This window comes from Camelus ferus, chromosome 11 (genome assembly GCF_009834535.1).
Source record: "Camelus ferus isolate YT-003-E chromosome 11, BCGSAC_Cfer_1.0, whole genome shotgun sequence".
Taxonomy (NCBI): Eukaryota; Metazoa; Chordata; class Mammalia; order Artiodactyla; family Camelidae; genus Camelus; species Camelus ferus.
This window is the reverse complement of record NC_045706.1, coordinates 23998961-24012004: the sequence shown is the minus strand read 5'-3', so window position 1 is coordinate 24012004 and position 13044 is coordinate 23998961. Positions and strand designations below refer to the sequence as shown.

The 13044-nt window shown below is 54.0% G+C and overlaps 1 protein-coding gene across 5 annotated transcripts in view; it reads left to right on the top strand.

The window, feature by feature from the left end:
• Positions 1-12890, top strand: part of SUFU (SUFU negative regulator of hedgehog signaling) — a 99870-nt gene extending 86980 nt beyond the window's left edge. For 2 of the 5 annotated variants that reach the window (XR_004323815.1, XR_004323814.1), the window contains exons 11-13: positions 1807-1958; positions 7131-7199; positions 9662-9739. Coding sequence is in view for 2 of the 5 variants with exons in the window: in XM_032491026.1 (XP_032346917.1) it covers positions 7131-7199; positions 9662-9751 (159 nt within the window). In the remaining 3 variants the exon portion in view is untranslated. Of the gene's footprint in view, positions 1-1806; positions 1959-7130; positions 7200-9661 lie in introns of all 5 variants that reach the window. The other 3 variants (XM_032491026.1, XM_032491027.1, XR_004323816.1) reach the window with 2 other exon arrangements.
• The last annotated feature ends 154 nt before the right edge of the window (positions 12891-13044 follow it).

Below are 13044 nucleotides of genomic sequence, written 5' to 3'. Positions count from 1 at the left end.
GCGTGTGTGTGTGTGTGTGGGCTTGCAGCCGAATCCTCCTCAGGCCAGCTCCCCGCTCCCCTCCCCACCAAAATACTAACCCTTAATTAAAACAAACAGCAAACAAAGGACACCAACCACACTCCCCAGACTAAGCCGAGGTAGAAATGGAAGCTGGTGCTTTAGGGATATTGTGTTCCATAAATTATCTTGATTTTTTCCACTGTTGTTATTACATTGTTTCATAACAAAATTACTTTGAACCATAAAGTTATAAATACATTTTAAAAGTCCCACTTGGTAACATTAGATTTCTGTCCATGCAGTGTCGGTAGTTACTGTTACAAAAGCTCTGAAGTATAACACTTGAAATCAGCCCAGCACAAGTGGGAAGGGCCTCCCCCGACCCCTACCATATCCCAGGCCACCAGACTGCCCCTGTGGAGAGCAGGGAGGGAGCGCCCCCAACTCCTGCCCCCGCTGGGCTGAACAGGGAAGGAGTGAGGAGGTGGGGACTGTGCAGGAGACCCCAGCCCCTGAGAGGTCACAGGTCATCATTCTCAGCAAGTACAGTGTGCTGACAGATCTCAGCAGAAGTTTCCTCAGATAGCATTTGTGTGTATTGAAGGTTCAAGAACATTTTCTTGGGAAAGTAGGGACTTCAAACTCAAGAAGAAATTCCCCCAACTTGCGTTTCACACGCTCAACTCAACCTGTCCTTGGAGCTCGGCCATCCACCTTGGAACATCTTCCTGCCCTGAGGAGGGGGATGGTCAGCATCTCCAGTTCGCAGCAGCCCAGCGACCTGGGCCCCCAGAGGACCCAGCAGAGATCATGTTACCCCTCAGTCCCCGAAAGGGTCTTGACCCAACCCCATTTCCCAAGCCCTTCTTCCCTGGCGGCTGGTGTTCCCCTCCTGCTCTGCTCCCCCTTGCCTCCCTGGCAGCCCCTAAGTGAGCTTGAGTGCTTGGCCCACTGACTCCCAGCAAATGGTCCCCTCCCAGGCACTGTTGCCCAGGGAACCGGGAGCGGTGGGAACCAGCCGCTGGCCTCTGCATGTTTCAATAAAGTTGCTGTGCTGGGAGCTGCTTAATCAAAGGCCTGTGTTATGGGCTCATTAGTGTGGTCCACCACAGGGGCCAGCTCACAGGGAGCTCCCGGGAAGGCTGGCTGGGGCCCCACTCCCCAAGCACGCACCCTTACTCACCAAGGGGTTTCTCAGGCCCTTTCCAAGGAGCCCTGGGAAACCCTCTGCCCCTGCCCCCTCCCTGGGCAGTCCTCAGCTGTGGAGCCAACACCCACACCAGCCCTCCTCCCTGCCCCGCCCCCAAAGCAGTCAGCACTTTCAGCATCTGACTGCCAGCCTGCCTTCCTCTTTAGGGTCTTGCCACTGTGGTCACAGACAGCTCCCTGGCTTGTGGGAACCTGGGCTTGTAATTACTTGCAGGCCTCTAGGTCTTCCTCTGGGGCTGCCTGTCTCCCTGGGAGTCTGAGGACCTCCTGGAGGCCTGAAGTCAGGCTCATAGTCACCAGTGAGGGCCCCCTCCACTGGGCCAGGAAGGACCCTAACTCCTCTAGAGGGAAACCCCAACAGAAAGGCCTGCCTTCACCCCCTGCAGGAATCTCTTACTCATGATTCCAGGATGCAGGGTGTCTCCCTGGCCTCTAAGTGCCCAGACCTGTTGGGGGCAGAGGAACAGGAAGGAGCTGAATGCAGCAGCTCCAGGACTGAAGAGACCCAGACTTCTGTTCTCTTGGCTGCTGCTTGAACATTCCCTGTTGGTCCCAGATGAATTGGGAGGGACTAGGAAGACTTTCTTGCATCAGCCTTCAACAGCCTTGGAAGCCCTCCCTCCAAGCCTTGGCACCTTGTTCTGGCCTCCAGCCCAGACCTGTTATCTCTTGGGGAAACGGCATGGCAGAGACACCCCACATGGGAGAAGAGTGACAAAGGAGAGCCTGAGAGAAAAAGGCAGAAGGTGAGGGAATCTGGGCCCTTTCCTGAGCTTGGGGAGTGGCCCCAGACAGGCCTCCATACCCACCTACTCCTGGGCCTGCACCTACCCTCCGTGCTCCCCTCTCTTCCCTGTCTCTCCAGTCCCAGGAATATTGAGGCCCCAGCACACAGAAAGGCAGGGCTGTCTGCAACCCCAGGGTAAGCTCAGTGGAGGGGCTGGAGAGGCAGGAATCCTGCTCCTGTTCCTTAGGCTTTTCAGTTTCCAGAGGTTGACACCTGGCTCCTCCATTTGCCCCACTATTTGCTGTTTCATCTTTGCTGAGGCGGTAAAGCCTGCCTGCCAGAGTTTTGCAGGAGGGTCTTCAGACCAGGGGGAGGCCTGCCAGCGTCCTCTCCTGCACACCTTCCCCCAGCATTCCTCATCCCAGCAACTCGAACAAGCCTCTCTCCCTTGAGTCTGTCAACACCGGGCTGTTAGTCTCTGAGCGGGAGCCTGGCCCAGAGCTGAGTCGTTCATCCTTCCCCAGCCAAGGTTGATCTGAAGGGGGAGAAATTGGCCCCAGAGGTCACGTAGGGGTCACTTCACCAAATATGAGAATATTTTTTTAAGCCCTGCAATGCTTTCTCAGCTGTGTGGTGTCTGACAGCTCACCCAGGTGGCCCCCGTTCCCAGCCGTTCCCTACCAGCCCTGATGGGAGGCCCCTGGCTTGGGAGAAGACACCCAACAGCTGTTCAAGTGAGCTTTGCTTCTCCAGGCCAGACTTGGAGAATCACTGCTAGGCTCTCCTTCTAGCCCAGCAGCTGACTCACCACTGTCCTCTGGACAAGCCCCTGTGTGCTGTCCCCATGTACCTGTTTGGGCATTGTGTCAGAGACACATGGCAATCCCAGACCCAGGCCCTGGGCAGCTCCTCTCCTGTGCCTGGGCTGTTTCAAATTCTTTCACTGGTGACCCTGGCCACAACCTGGTCTCCCTGGAGACCTTTGCTCAGTCTGTCACCGGGACCTCATTAGGATTGAAATGCCAGCACTGTGCCCTCACCAGCCAGCGGCCAGAGCAGGAGGAGTCTGAGCCTGCTCCTGGCCACCAGAGCCAACTTCTCACCACCCACCAAGAACAGGAAATGAATGAGGCCTCACTGTGCCACACTGCAGTCGTACCTGCCACACACATACCTCTGCCCCCAAGCCTGATGGGGGAGGGTCTCTGGGCTTTTTTCTGGCTTTTGTCTGGCCTATTGGGTCTGGGGGTGGGGGCACACTGACTGGACTGCTTCCTTGTCCCTGCCTTCTCCGCTTCCATCGTGGGTGCCAGAGCAGCTCCTTGGCAGGCCCTACCCTGTAAACAACACATTTCCTTCCCTGAGAGAAGGAAAAGGAGAGAAAAAGAAAGCCAAACTTGTTGGGAAGCAAGAACAATGTGTCAACACCAAGAGCAAACAAGGCCCAGGACAAAGTGTGGATTGTTGTACTAAGGGGAAGGAGTGGGCATTGTCAGTGCTGCTTGCAGACTCAGAAATACCATTGACCACAGACATTTGAATCAGATCTGGAGCAGCTGGGCCCTGCCTGCAGCACAGCTGGGCCTGCCCAGGGCAGGCACTGATGAAAGATCACTTTTTGGGTTCCTTCTGGAGCTTGCTGGGGGCCTGGGGAATTGGGAGATTGTTGATAATCCTCCCTCTTCACCAACCAACCAGGCTGTCCCAAGGTGGTGGGGGTGAGCACCTTGGAGTAAGCTGCTGGCCTGTGTTCCAAGCCCCCTCCCTGACCAAAGGTGGGGGTTGGGGGGGGGCAGGGAGCCACTGCTTTCCCTCACAGCTCCACCAGTTAGATGGTGGGGCTGCAGCCACCAACTCACCTCTGTTGGTTAAGCCTGTGCCCAAACCCACTTCCCCTGTGGGTCTAAGCATTCCCCAGCATTCCCCTCATATGATCTCCTGGGTGGCGGTGGGTGGGGAGCTTTTTAACATGCAGATGCTTTGACCTTGCCTGGGCTATTCAGATTCAGAAGGTCTCAATTCAGAAGTTTCTGGATGGGGCTTAGCATCTTCATATTTTCAAAATCTTCCCAGGGGGGTTTGCTGCTCAGATTGGTTGAGGGATTTTCCCCCTCTCACTAGAGTCTTCTTCCTCCAAGGGCTGTTCGTATACAAGCATAAGCATTTTCTGCCCAGCTCATAGTGAGGACTATCATCAGTGAGTGCTTTTTTCATTATTACTGATTATTATTGTTCCTACTGCTGTTTTCTGGGCTACAGTAACTATCGCCTTACGAACGCATTCACCAAAGTGGCCTGGAAACTTGCCCAAACTGTCCCCACTTGGAAACCATTTTGGAGCATGGTTTGCCTTCCTTTCCAGTTGGCCAACCTGGTTTTGAGCAGCTGCATGTCTGTGACACCCAGGGTCCCAGCCCTCTTGAGCTGAGCAGGTGGCTGGGAGGTCTGTGGCTGGTTGGGGTTGGGATCACTGGTTTTCCAGGCCATTGGTTGAAGCCAAAGTCACTTTCACCTCCCCAATTAGAGGCGAGAGAGGAGTCAGCCCTGAGTATAAGAGGCTTCTGGAATTGGAGTACCTTCCCCAGACAGGAAAAGAGCATCTTCTATCACCATGAGGTCAGATCTCTGTTCTTCCAAAGTCCAGGAGATTGTCTCCTTGTAACACCTGCTCATCTGCAAAACGGGGGTGATGGTTACCGACCTTACAGGACTGCCATAAGGATTCAGTGAAATCATGGTGGTCAAGCACTTGGCCCAGTGCCTGGCATACAGAGGAGGCACTGCTCCTGCTGTTGGCGGTGTTGTCATTACTACTATCATTATCATAACCCTTCCTGTGTTTATTTGTGGCAGAGCCAGGCAGCTCCATGGGGACCCAGTGAGCTTCAAGAGCCCCAAGCCCCAGAATTGCACAGATTTTTCCCACACTTGCATCACAACAGCGAGTCTGTTCCTTGTGAGAGCGCCCAGGAGCTGCTCCATCATAGCTGCTATCTCCAGTGTCCTGTTGATAAGATCTGTTAACATTCTCACCGCCAGTTCTGAAATATACAAAGAACAGGGCCTGTTTGTTCAATCCAAGCTTCTAAGGTTTAACTCCCAAAGGAAATTAAATTAGGTGCCTGGAGCTATGACAGTCTGTCGTGTTTCTTTGCAGGGAATGTCACCCTTCATATCACGCAGATCTCTTGTATAATTTTCCCCATTTAATTCTTTTAAAATAATGTGAAGTTTCCAGCAGGAACCAACAAATCACCAAATGTGAAAATTGAGGAGTGACTAGGGTTTGTCTTCTTTTTTGGTCTTGCCATCCCCTCCCCCAGCTGAGTGTAAAATGAATCCACACACAGATGGTACACACACTTGGTAGCTGGTCTACCAAAAGCCACCATAACTCACCACCATAACTCTCTCCACCACCAATTCCAGACATCTGTTGGAGGAACTGGCTTAGGACTAAACTCAGTGTTGGTAGGGTTACCTTTCCCATTTCTCCAACTCTTTAGGGTCTCACTGCATGGTCACCATCCCTGCGAACCCTCCCCCCTCCCCCATCTCACCCCAGCACTAGTTACAATCCCAGACCTATTTACCTCTCTGGCAGAAATTCCCTCCCTCAAATTATTTGTGGGTTAGAAATCAGCCCAGCCTGGCCCAGACTGGAGCCATTGTAATATAATTGGGTTTTAGGTATGCTTGTGTTTGTGCTAGCATTTGCAGAGATGGCAACTAGCCCCGGAAATGCCAAAAATGTGAATGTGACTTTTGTACTACTCAGGCAGACTGGTGAAAACTGGTGGAGAAACTCTGGACCTTGGGTTAGGGGGAGCCTGGGATAAGAGCAGGAATAGCAAGGGTTCCAGCCGTGGGAGGAATGGGTGGGACTGGGAAAGGGTCACAGTGGTCATGGCAGTCATGAGGGGTCAGCCGGTTCCACGGAGGAAGGTGGGAGGGGGCACTTAGGGTGGGCATTTCCCCAGACTGCTTTGCCTGTCTAAACCTCGTCTCTGTCTTCACTTGAAGCCTGAACTCCTCAAACAGAAGCTTTGTCGAGGAGATGTGGGCCAGTGGTTGGAACTGTTTTTTCCCTGATTATGGGCTTGCCCCCTAGGAAGGAGATGTCCTTTGGCTCCCTGTCAACCAAGGGACAGTGCTTGTCCAGGTGGAGAATGGACTGCCTTCATGCCTGTGTCCCTGAGCTCCGCCCTAGGCCAGGCCTAGCAGTGGCTTATGGAATCGAATAGATTGGTGGACAGATGAGTGGAAGAATCAATACATGAGTAAATGTCGCGAGGGTCAGACTTCAGGATTTGGAAGCTGTACTTTGGGCACTAACTTTAGAGTCCAGACCAGACCAGGACATGATCTTGTCTCAGGTGCACACAAGCCACGTGACATTAGGCAAATCACACAACCTATCTGTGACTCCTCTGGAAAGAGATAAGATATATGAGCAGCTAGCACAGTGCCTGTTGTGGTGGTATTTTTATCTGCTTGCTTGGGGTAGTTTTCTCATTCCTTGCCCACACCTCTACCCCATCAGCTTCCTCCCTGTGGAGCCCTCCATCCTGCGAGGTCCCCAGTGATCCTGCTTAGGCATCCTCCTTTCTCTGCCATTTCACTTTACCTCACAAGCTGACTCTATTCCAAACGTTGAAACTTATCGGGGTGGACAACTCCCAGGGGAAACCTGTTGGGTATTTTCTCAAGTTCTGGATCCCCCTCCTTCCCATAGGAGAGTTTTCCTCAGAGGAGCCCCTCATCTCAGTCTTTACCCCATTGTTTCTCTTCCTCTGCCATCCCCCGGCCCTGACTCCCAGGCATTCAAAGGCTGCTGGAGGAGGCAAAACAGAGGCAGGGAGAGCCACAGCCTGGAGGGTACCAAAGGGTCAGCCGCAGAGGTCAGGAGGCCCTTGCACAGGGAGAAGATGGGTAGAGGAAGGGGTCAGATTGGGAAGAGGAAATATTTCCCCCGACTGGATCAGGTGGGAGCCAGCCTGAGCAGAGGAGCCGGTTGGGAAAATAGCCCATCGGATTAAGGAAGCCCTGGATGCCCTTGAACATTCCTATGGACTGTGAAAATTCTTTAGGGGGTGAGGATGGTTGTGCCAGCCAAACAGTGGGGCCAGGCTGTCCTAGACATCAAATATTAAAAATAATAATAAAAGCTTGTCTTGTGCCTTCTTCCCAGATTCTGTTGACTGAAGAGTTTGTAGAGAAAATGTTGGAGGACTTAGAAGATGTGACTTCTCCAGAGGAAGTAAGCTGTTTGATTCTCTCTGACAGCGGGTTCTAGTCTCTAAGAGCCTGTGTGTGTGTGTGCGTGTGTGTGCGTGTGCGCGCGCTTGTCTGTCTTACCTCTGAGGTGCAGAGATAGGCTGAAAAGGAGACCCTGGAGATGTTAAAGGCTTTATTTCTCTTCCCTGAAACACCCTCTGCCCCACCCCCAGCCCTTGTAAGGACATCCAGCAAATTGTCTGAATTGCCAGCTCCTGAGAGCCTCATTGAAGAGGCAGCCAGGGCCTTGAGGCTAGTACAGAGTTCTCCCCAGCCCCTGCTGTTCCCTGGCAGATCCTGAACAGAAAGCCCACGCCTGCTGCCAGAGAACATTCCAAGGGGAGTTCTGGTGGGCAGTGAGGGACTCCTGTTCTTGCCTCAGGCCACCCAGGAGCCACTCTTCTTCCTCCCTTCTCCAGCCATGAGCTCTCCCCTCTTGGTCTGCCTCTTCCAGCCTTAGCCCGGAGCCAGCCAGCCTGCCAGGTGAGGGCTTGTGCTTTCCCTGGCTGCTCCTCTGGGGTACAAGAATGGAGCCCATAATCCCCTTTGTTATTCTTCCCTTTTCCCGGCATCCTCATTTGTGGGGACTTACCTCATCCTGGAAAGTCCCTTCCCCTCCCTCGGCCTCCTACCAAGCAGCACCCCAGCGGGCCTGAGCCTTCCTGGCCTCAGTGCCCTGCCTGCTAAGTTAGTGGAACATTAGCAAGTTGGCCTTCCTCAGGAGTGCTCTTCTGGGTAGTCCCTTGCCCCGAGACAGACAGACCCTTCCCCTGCTCTTTCTGCCGGGAAGTGTGTTGGGGGAGAGCTTTGTCACCTCCCAGGGGCCGGGTTTTCTAGCCAGAGGGAGGCCAGGCTGGAGCGAGCTTTCCATCAGGGCTGGAGCTTCCAGGTACCCAGGCTTCCAGCGCCGCATCAGCCAGGACACGGAGGCCGCCTACGAATGTCCACGGGGTGGAGGACAGCTCACGGAGCAGGACCATCCCATCCAGGTCTCCAGGTGGACAGGATCTCCTCAGAGCCTGAGGCCACCTCTAATGGGATAGTGTCTTCTCTCTCCTCTGGGATGTGGCTTGATAAATTAACTCATTTATACATTCAGAAATCACCAAGCACCCAGTCTGTGCAAGCCAGTCAACCCCCACAAGTCACCGGTCCCTGAGGCCCAGCTCCCATTCAGTCAGACCAGAGCCAGCTGCCCAGAAGCGCTTCCGGTGAGGCCATGTCGCACAGGGATGGCACTGTGCCAGACTGCTGCTTTCAGCTCGGGTGTTGAGGGAGTGGAAGGGGGACAGTCCAGGCAGGAGGGACAGGAGCCAGGAGGAGCTTAGGAAAGTAGGTCACTAAAAATGGCTTTTTTTTCTTTCCTGTCCAGAGGCTGTCCCCACACCCTGCCCCACTCTCCACTTTGGTCTTGGCTTGGACAGTCCCCCATCAGAGGGAGGGAGAGGGAGGAGCCAGGAAGTGTCAGGCCCAGCCCCAGCTCTAGGCAGGCTGAGGGGCCTGCTCTTCCCTCCTTTCCAGACTGGCCTGACTTCTTGCCTGGCCCCAGGGCGGTGGGAATCATAAAAGGCAGACTCTGCTTCTAAACCAGTGAGCATCTATGAGCACCAGCTGTGTGCCAGACCACATGCAGGGTCCTAGCATACAGGGGGAATGAGATATGTGAGCCTCTTCCCCTGCCCACCTTCCCCAGAAGCTCAGAAACAAAACTGTGGGCAAATCAGTGATTCCTGGGTCTGGTAGGAAGACCTCAGGCTTTCCTTGGCCACTCCTGGGAACACTCTCAGGCTGCTAACCCTGGGAAGCAGATGAAGATTAACAAGGAGGAGCAGGCTGAAGGTGTGTTCCCCTTGAGACTGCACCAGGCCCAAAAAATCACTTTAAGCCACTCTAGCCCTGCCCCTCCGCTCCCACCAAGGCTGAGCCAGGGCCTCCTTCCTTTGAGACCCTTTGGCAAACGCTACAGAGGGTAGGTTCCAGCATCCTTCTGCACCAGCCTTGGAAAGAGAAGCCATGGCAGGGACAGGACTGCAGAGTTCCAGACCTCAAGCCACTTCCCTGTAGCATCCGCACCCTCCCCTGCCCCCCATCCTCTAGCCCTAGGGCCTCAGGGAGCAGATTCCTTACATGCTTGTGGCCGGAGGCAGAACCAAGGAAGTGAGCTGGAGGGAGGTCAGCACAGTCAAGAAAGAGTTAGAAAACATGCCTCCTCCAACCCCAGTTAATTATTGGCAAAGCAAGAGAAGGAAGGGGTCACCAAACTCCAGCAGCTTGACCCCTGCCGCCTACCTGGGTCTAATGTTTGTGATTGAAGCCAGGCAACTAGTGGCCTGTCTTGCCCCCAGCACCAAAGGTACCAGGGTCCTGGCCTCTCTAGGCAGTCTGGGAAGAAGGCAGTAGGTTCTACTAACCGTGTATACTCTATGCTTGTTGCCCCCTCCACAGTTCAAACTTCCCAAAGAGTACAGCTGGCCCGAGAAGAAGCTGAAAGTCTCCATCCTGCCCGACATGGTCTTCGACAGTCCACTACACTAGCCTGGGCTGGGCCCTACAGGGGCCAAGGGAGAGCCCAGCTGCTCCCCGGTGACTTCCAATGTAACACCTGCGTGAACGAGCGTCCCACAGATCAAAGGACAAGTGTGAGGATGACTGCGCAGCCACCGCACCCACAGCCTGCTGGGAAGCCACGCGCAGGCCATGGCCCCCAGCCTCACCTGCCGCTCAGGGGCCTCACCTCCTAGCTGGCCAAGCCACACGACCAGGCCCTGGTACCCCGGGCAAATGCAAACCTTCCTCTTCTGCTGCTGCCACAGGTTCTGGTTTGAGATTTGACTCTGGACCTCTGATGTGCCCCTAGGTGGAGACCGGTCTCTGTCTATCCTGCCCTCTGCCTCATTCTCACCTGCCCTCTGCCTCCCAGCCCCGCAGGAGGAGGTAGAGTGGCTACACGCCTGCACTGCCCTGCCCAGCTCAGCTCTGGGAAGCCTTAGGTAGTCAAGCTCCTCTGGCCACGGAACAATTCCTTCTATTGTGTTTGGTTTTCTTCCTCCTTGTTTTATTTTGTAGAAATTGGATGGTATTTTATTGTTCTTCAAAGATGTCCAGAAGCCGTGTATATAATGTTTTTAAACAGAACTTTATTTCCACATGAACTTTCTCATTCTCTCAGACAAGGGCCTGGGGCCATCTCCCCCTGAGCTGCCACCAGAGAAGGTGCCCGGGTTTGCCTGCCAACCGAGGGTCCCAGAGGAGCCAGCTTCACAGAGAGGCTTTTCTTCCCAGCTGGGCCTGGTGGAGCTGAGACACTCCCCCATGCAGCCTTGAGCCCAGTTTAGCTGGGGCCAGGAAGGGCTGCTGCTACTTCCTAGGTGGACTGGGCCCCCACAAAGTTCAGTTCATCAGGGTCTTCGAGACTTGGTGACCCTAGCCTTATCCTGGAGGCGTTTTCCACCCAACCAAGCCTGCCTGAGAGAGAGAAGCCGAGCACCTCACAGACCGTCCCCACCTGCCACACATGGCCTGGGTCTCCAGCTCTTTCACCACTCCTGTCCCATTTCCTCATCTTTGGGCCTCCCAGCCCCTAGGCTGCAGGACTCTGGCTTATTAAAAACAGAAAAATCAACCTCTCAACATGTCTTTCCCTTTGGTTTTGCAAACACCACACTCTCCCACCCTTCCGTCCTCCCTGCATCCATTCATTTCTCATCTTTCATTCTCCACCCCTCATCCTGTCTCCTTTCCTACATCCTATCCTCTCATGATTGTTAGTCCCTCTCCCCAGTACTGCGATCTCATGGTCTTCCTATCTCATAGCCAGCCTATCTCTGGCTCACAGTTTGGGGGCTCCTCTTGGGTTGTCTCCTACTTCTGACCAGGAGTCAACAAACCCCTCTCATGCCCTCCTATCCCAACTCTAGGAATGGTTATTACAAGATCACCCTTCAGGTCCTTCCAAAGCAAAGTCCTTTTGTCTGTCAGGGACTACATAGAACCTTGCCCTATCCCCTCTCTGCACCCACCACACACACATGGGAGGCCCATGGGGTGCAGGACCCTTCTGATGAATGATCTAGCCAGAGAGAGCTGCCTCCAGGGGCCATGAGGGTAGTTTTTGGGCTCTCCAGGGAGCAGGAATTGGACATCAAAGGGGCCATTAGGATCTGACCCCTTTTCTGCACACACCCTCAGGGCTGCCTGATTTACTTCATCAAATTCAGAGCTTTGAGGCACATCAGGCTGACATATTGGGAGACACTCCCCCCCACACACACACAGTGAAGATGGAAGCCCCTCTGGACCTGATGTTGGCAGCAGCTGTGCCTTCTGCTCCAAGGACTTTTCCAGAAGGACGTTTCCTGGCCTTTGCCCACCACAGCATCCCTGCCTTTAAAGCTCTTGTCTTCAAAGATTTCATGGCCAGAGAGGTGCCATTAGCTTGCCTCCTTTGTTTACCATCCTGACCTGCCTTTCCACAAATTCATTCTTTCTGGGGACCTGCCTTCACCTGCTTGGTTTGGCTTGAGGGGAGGAGGGTATTTTCTGAGCTAAGCTTTGTTGTCAGCATGGGAGGCAGAAAGGAAGCAGTTGAGCTCTAAGACAATAAGCATATGAAGTCTGTGACCCCTTCCTGCCTCACCAGTGTCAGGAACCTCCAAGATCCCACTGGGGCCAGACCTCCATCTCTTTTCTTTTGAGCAGTGATACCTTCCAGAGATTCCTCAGCCAGGGAGGCTCTCCACTGAGCTTCTGCCTGGTGAGAGGGGACCCTCACTGGGGATAAAGTGAGGCTGATCCTGTGGCGTGCCCAGCACAGCACCTGGCACATGGCGGGTGCTCACTAAGTATACCCCTTCTTTCCCTCCCTGCAGCATTTTGGGAGCCCTGACCTCATAGTGAGTTGGGGAGGTAAGAAGCCTCCCTCCCTAAATCTGCCTCTTCCTCAGACTTCCTTGAGGCCTGCCCAGTCCTACCCAAGATCCCTTTGGTTGAAGCTTCTGAGAGGAAGGGGCTCCCAGACGCTGCTTGCCTGCAACACAAGGCAGACACCCCCGGCTCCTCAGGTCCAGTATGGGCTGTGGGACCGCAGACCCAGCTGCCATTCTGACGGGGTGGAGCAGCTCACTCAAGGTCTTAGGTCTGGCTGGGGAGCTGGTGCCTCTTCCTGCCCTTCTCTTCCTCTTCCAAAGGCAAGGCTCCAGGGCAGGGACTGGGAGGCCTTGAGGAGAGTCTAAAGGGCTAGTATGTTCTTTAAAATAAACACAGGGTCTTTGGACTGGGTTTGAGATGGAATTGAGAGCAGGGAAAAAACCTGAAGGTCGGTGCCCCTATGGGGAGATCAGGAGAGAATTCCCTTGTCTGTATTTTTTTATCTGGTTGTCATTCCTCCCTGGCTTCCAGGTCCTCTGTGCCAGGTGAGGTACCTGGGTCCCTGTTATAAATCAGGAGCCCTGTAGAAAGAGCCCTCCTTTTGTACAAGTACCTGAATGCTGCCATGAGCAAACTTTTGTAAAATTTTATATTAGTTTCTAATGTCAATGGTGACTTGGTTCCGGGGGGCTGCAACCAGCCTGGGACTTTTGTAAGAATTTTTGGGTGACTCACTTAGATGTCGTTTCCTTCTTGCCCCCTCTTCCTCTGTGTAATCTAAGTGCATTAAACATATTTGCAGAAGTGCCTGGATCTTGTACTCCTTTTTGGCTGCCTAGAGTAGGGTTGTGGAAAGCCTAGGGCCCTAGCAGAGGGGGTGGGTTGGACTCAGCCACTTAGAAGAAGCTGGGAGGTGGAAAGGCCCCAAAGACTGATGTTGGGAGTGGAGGGGGTGCCAAGGA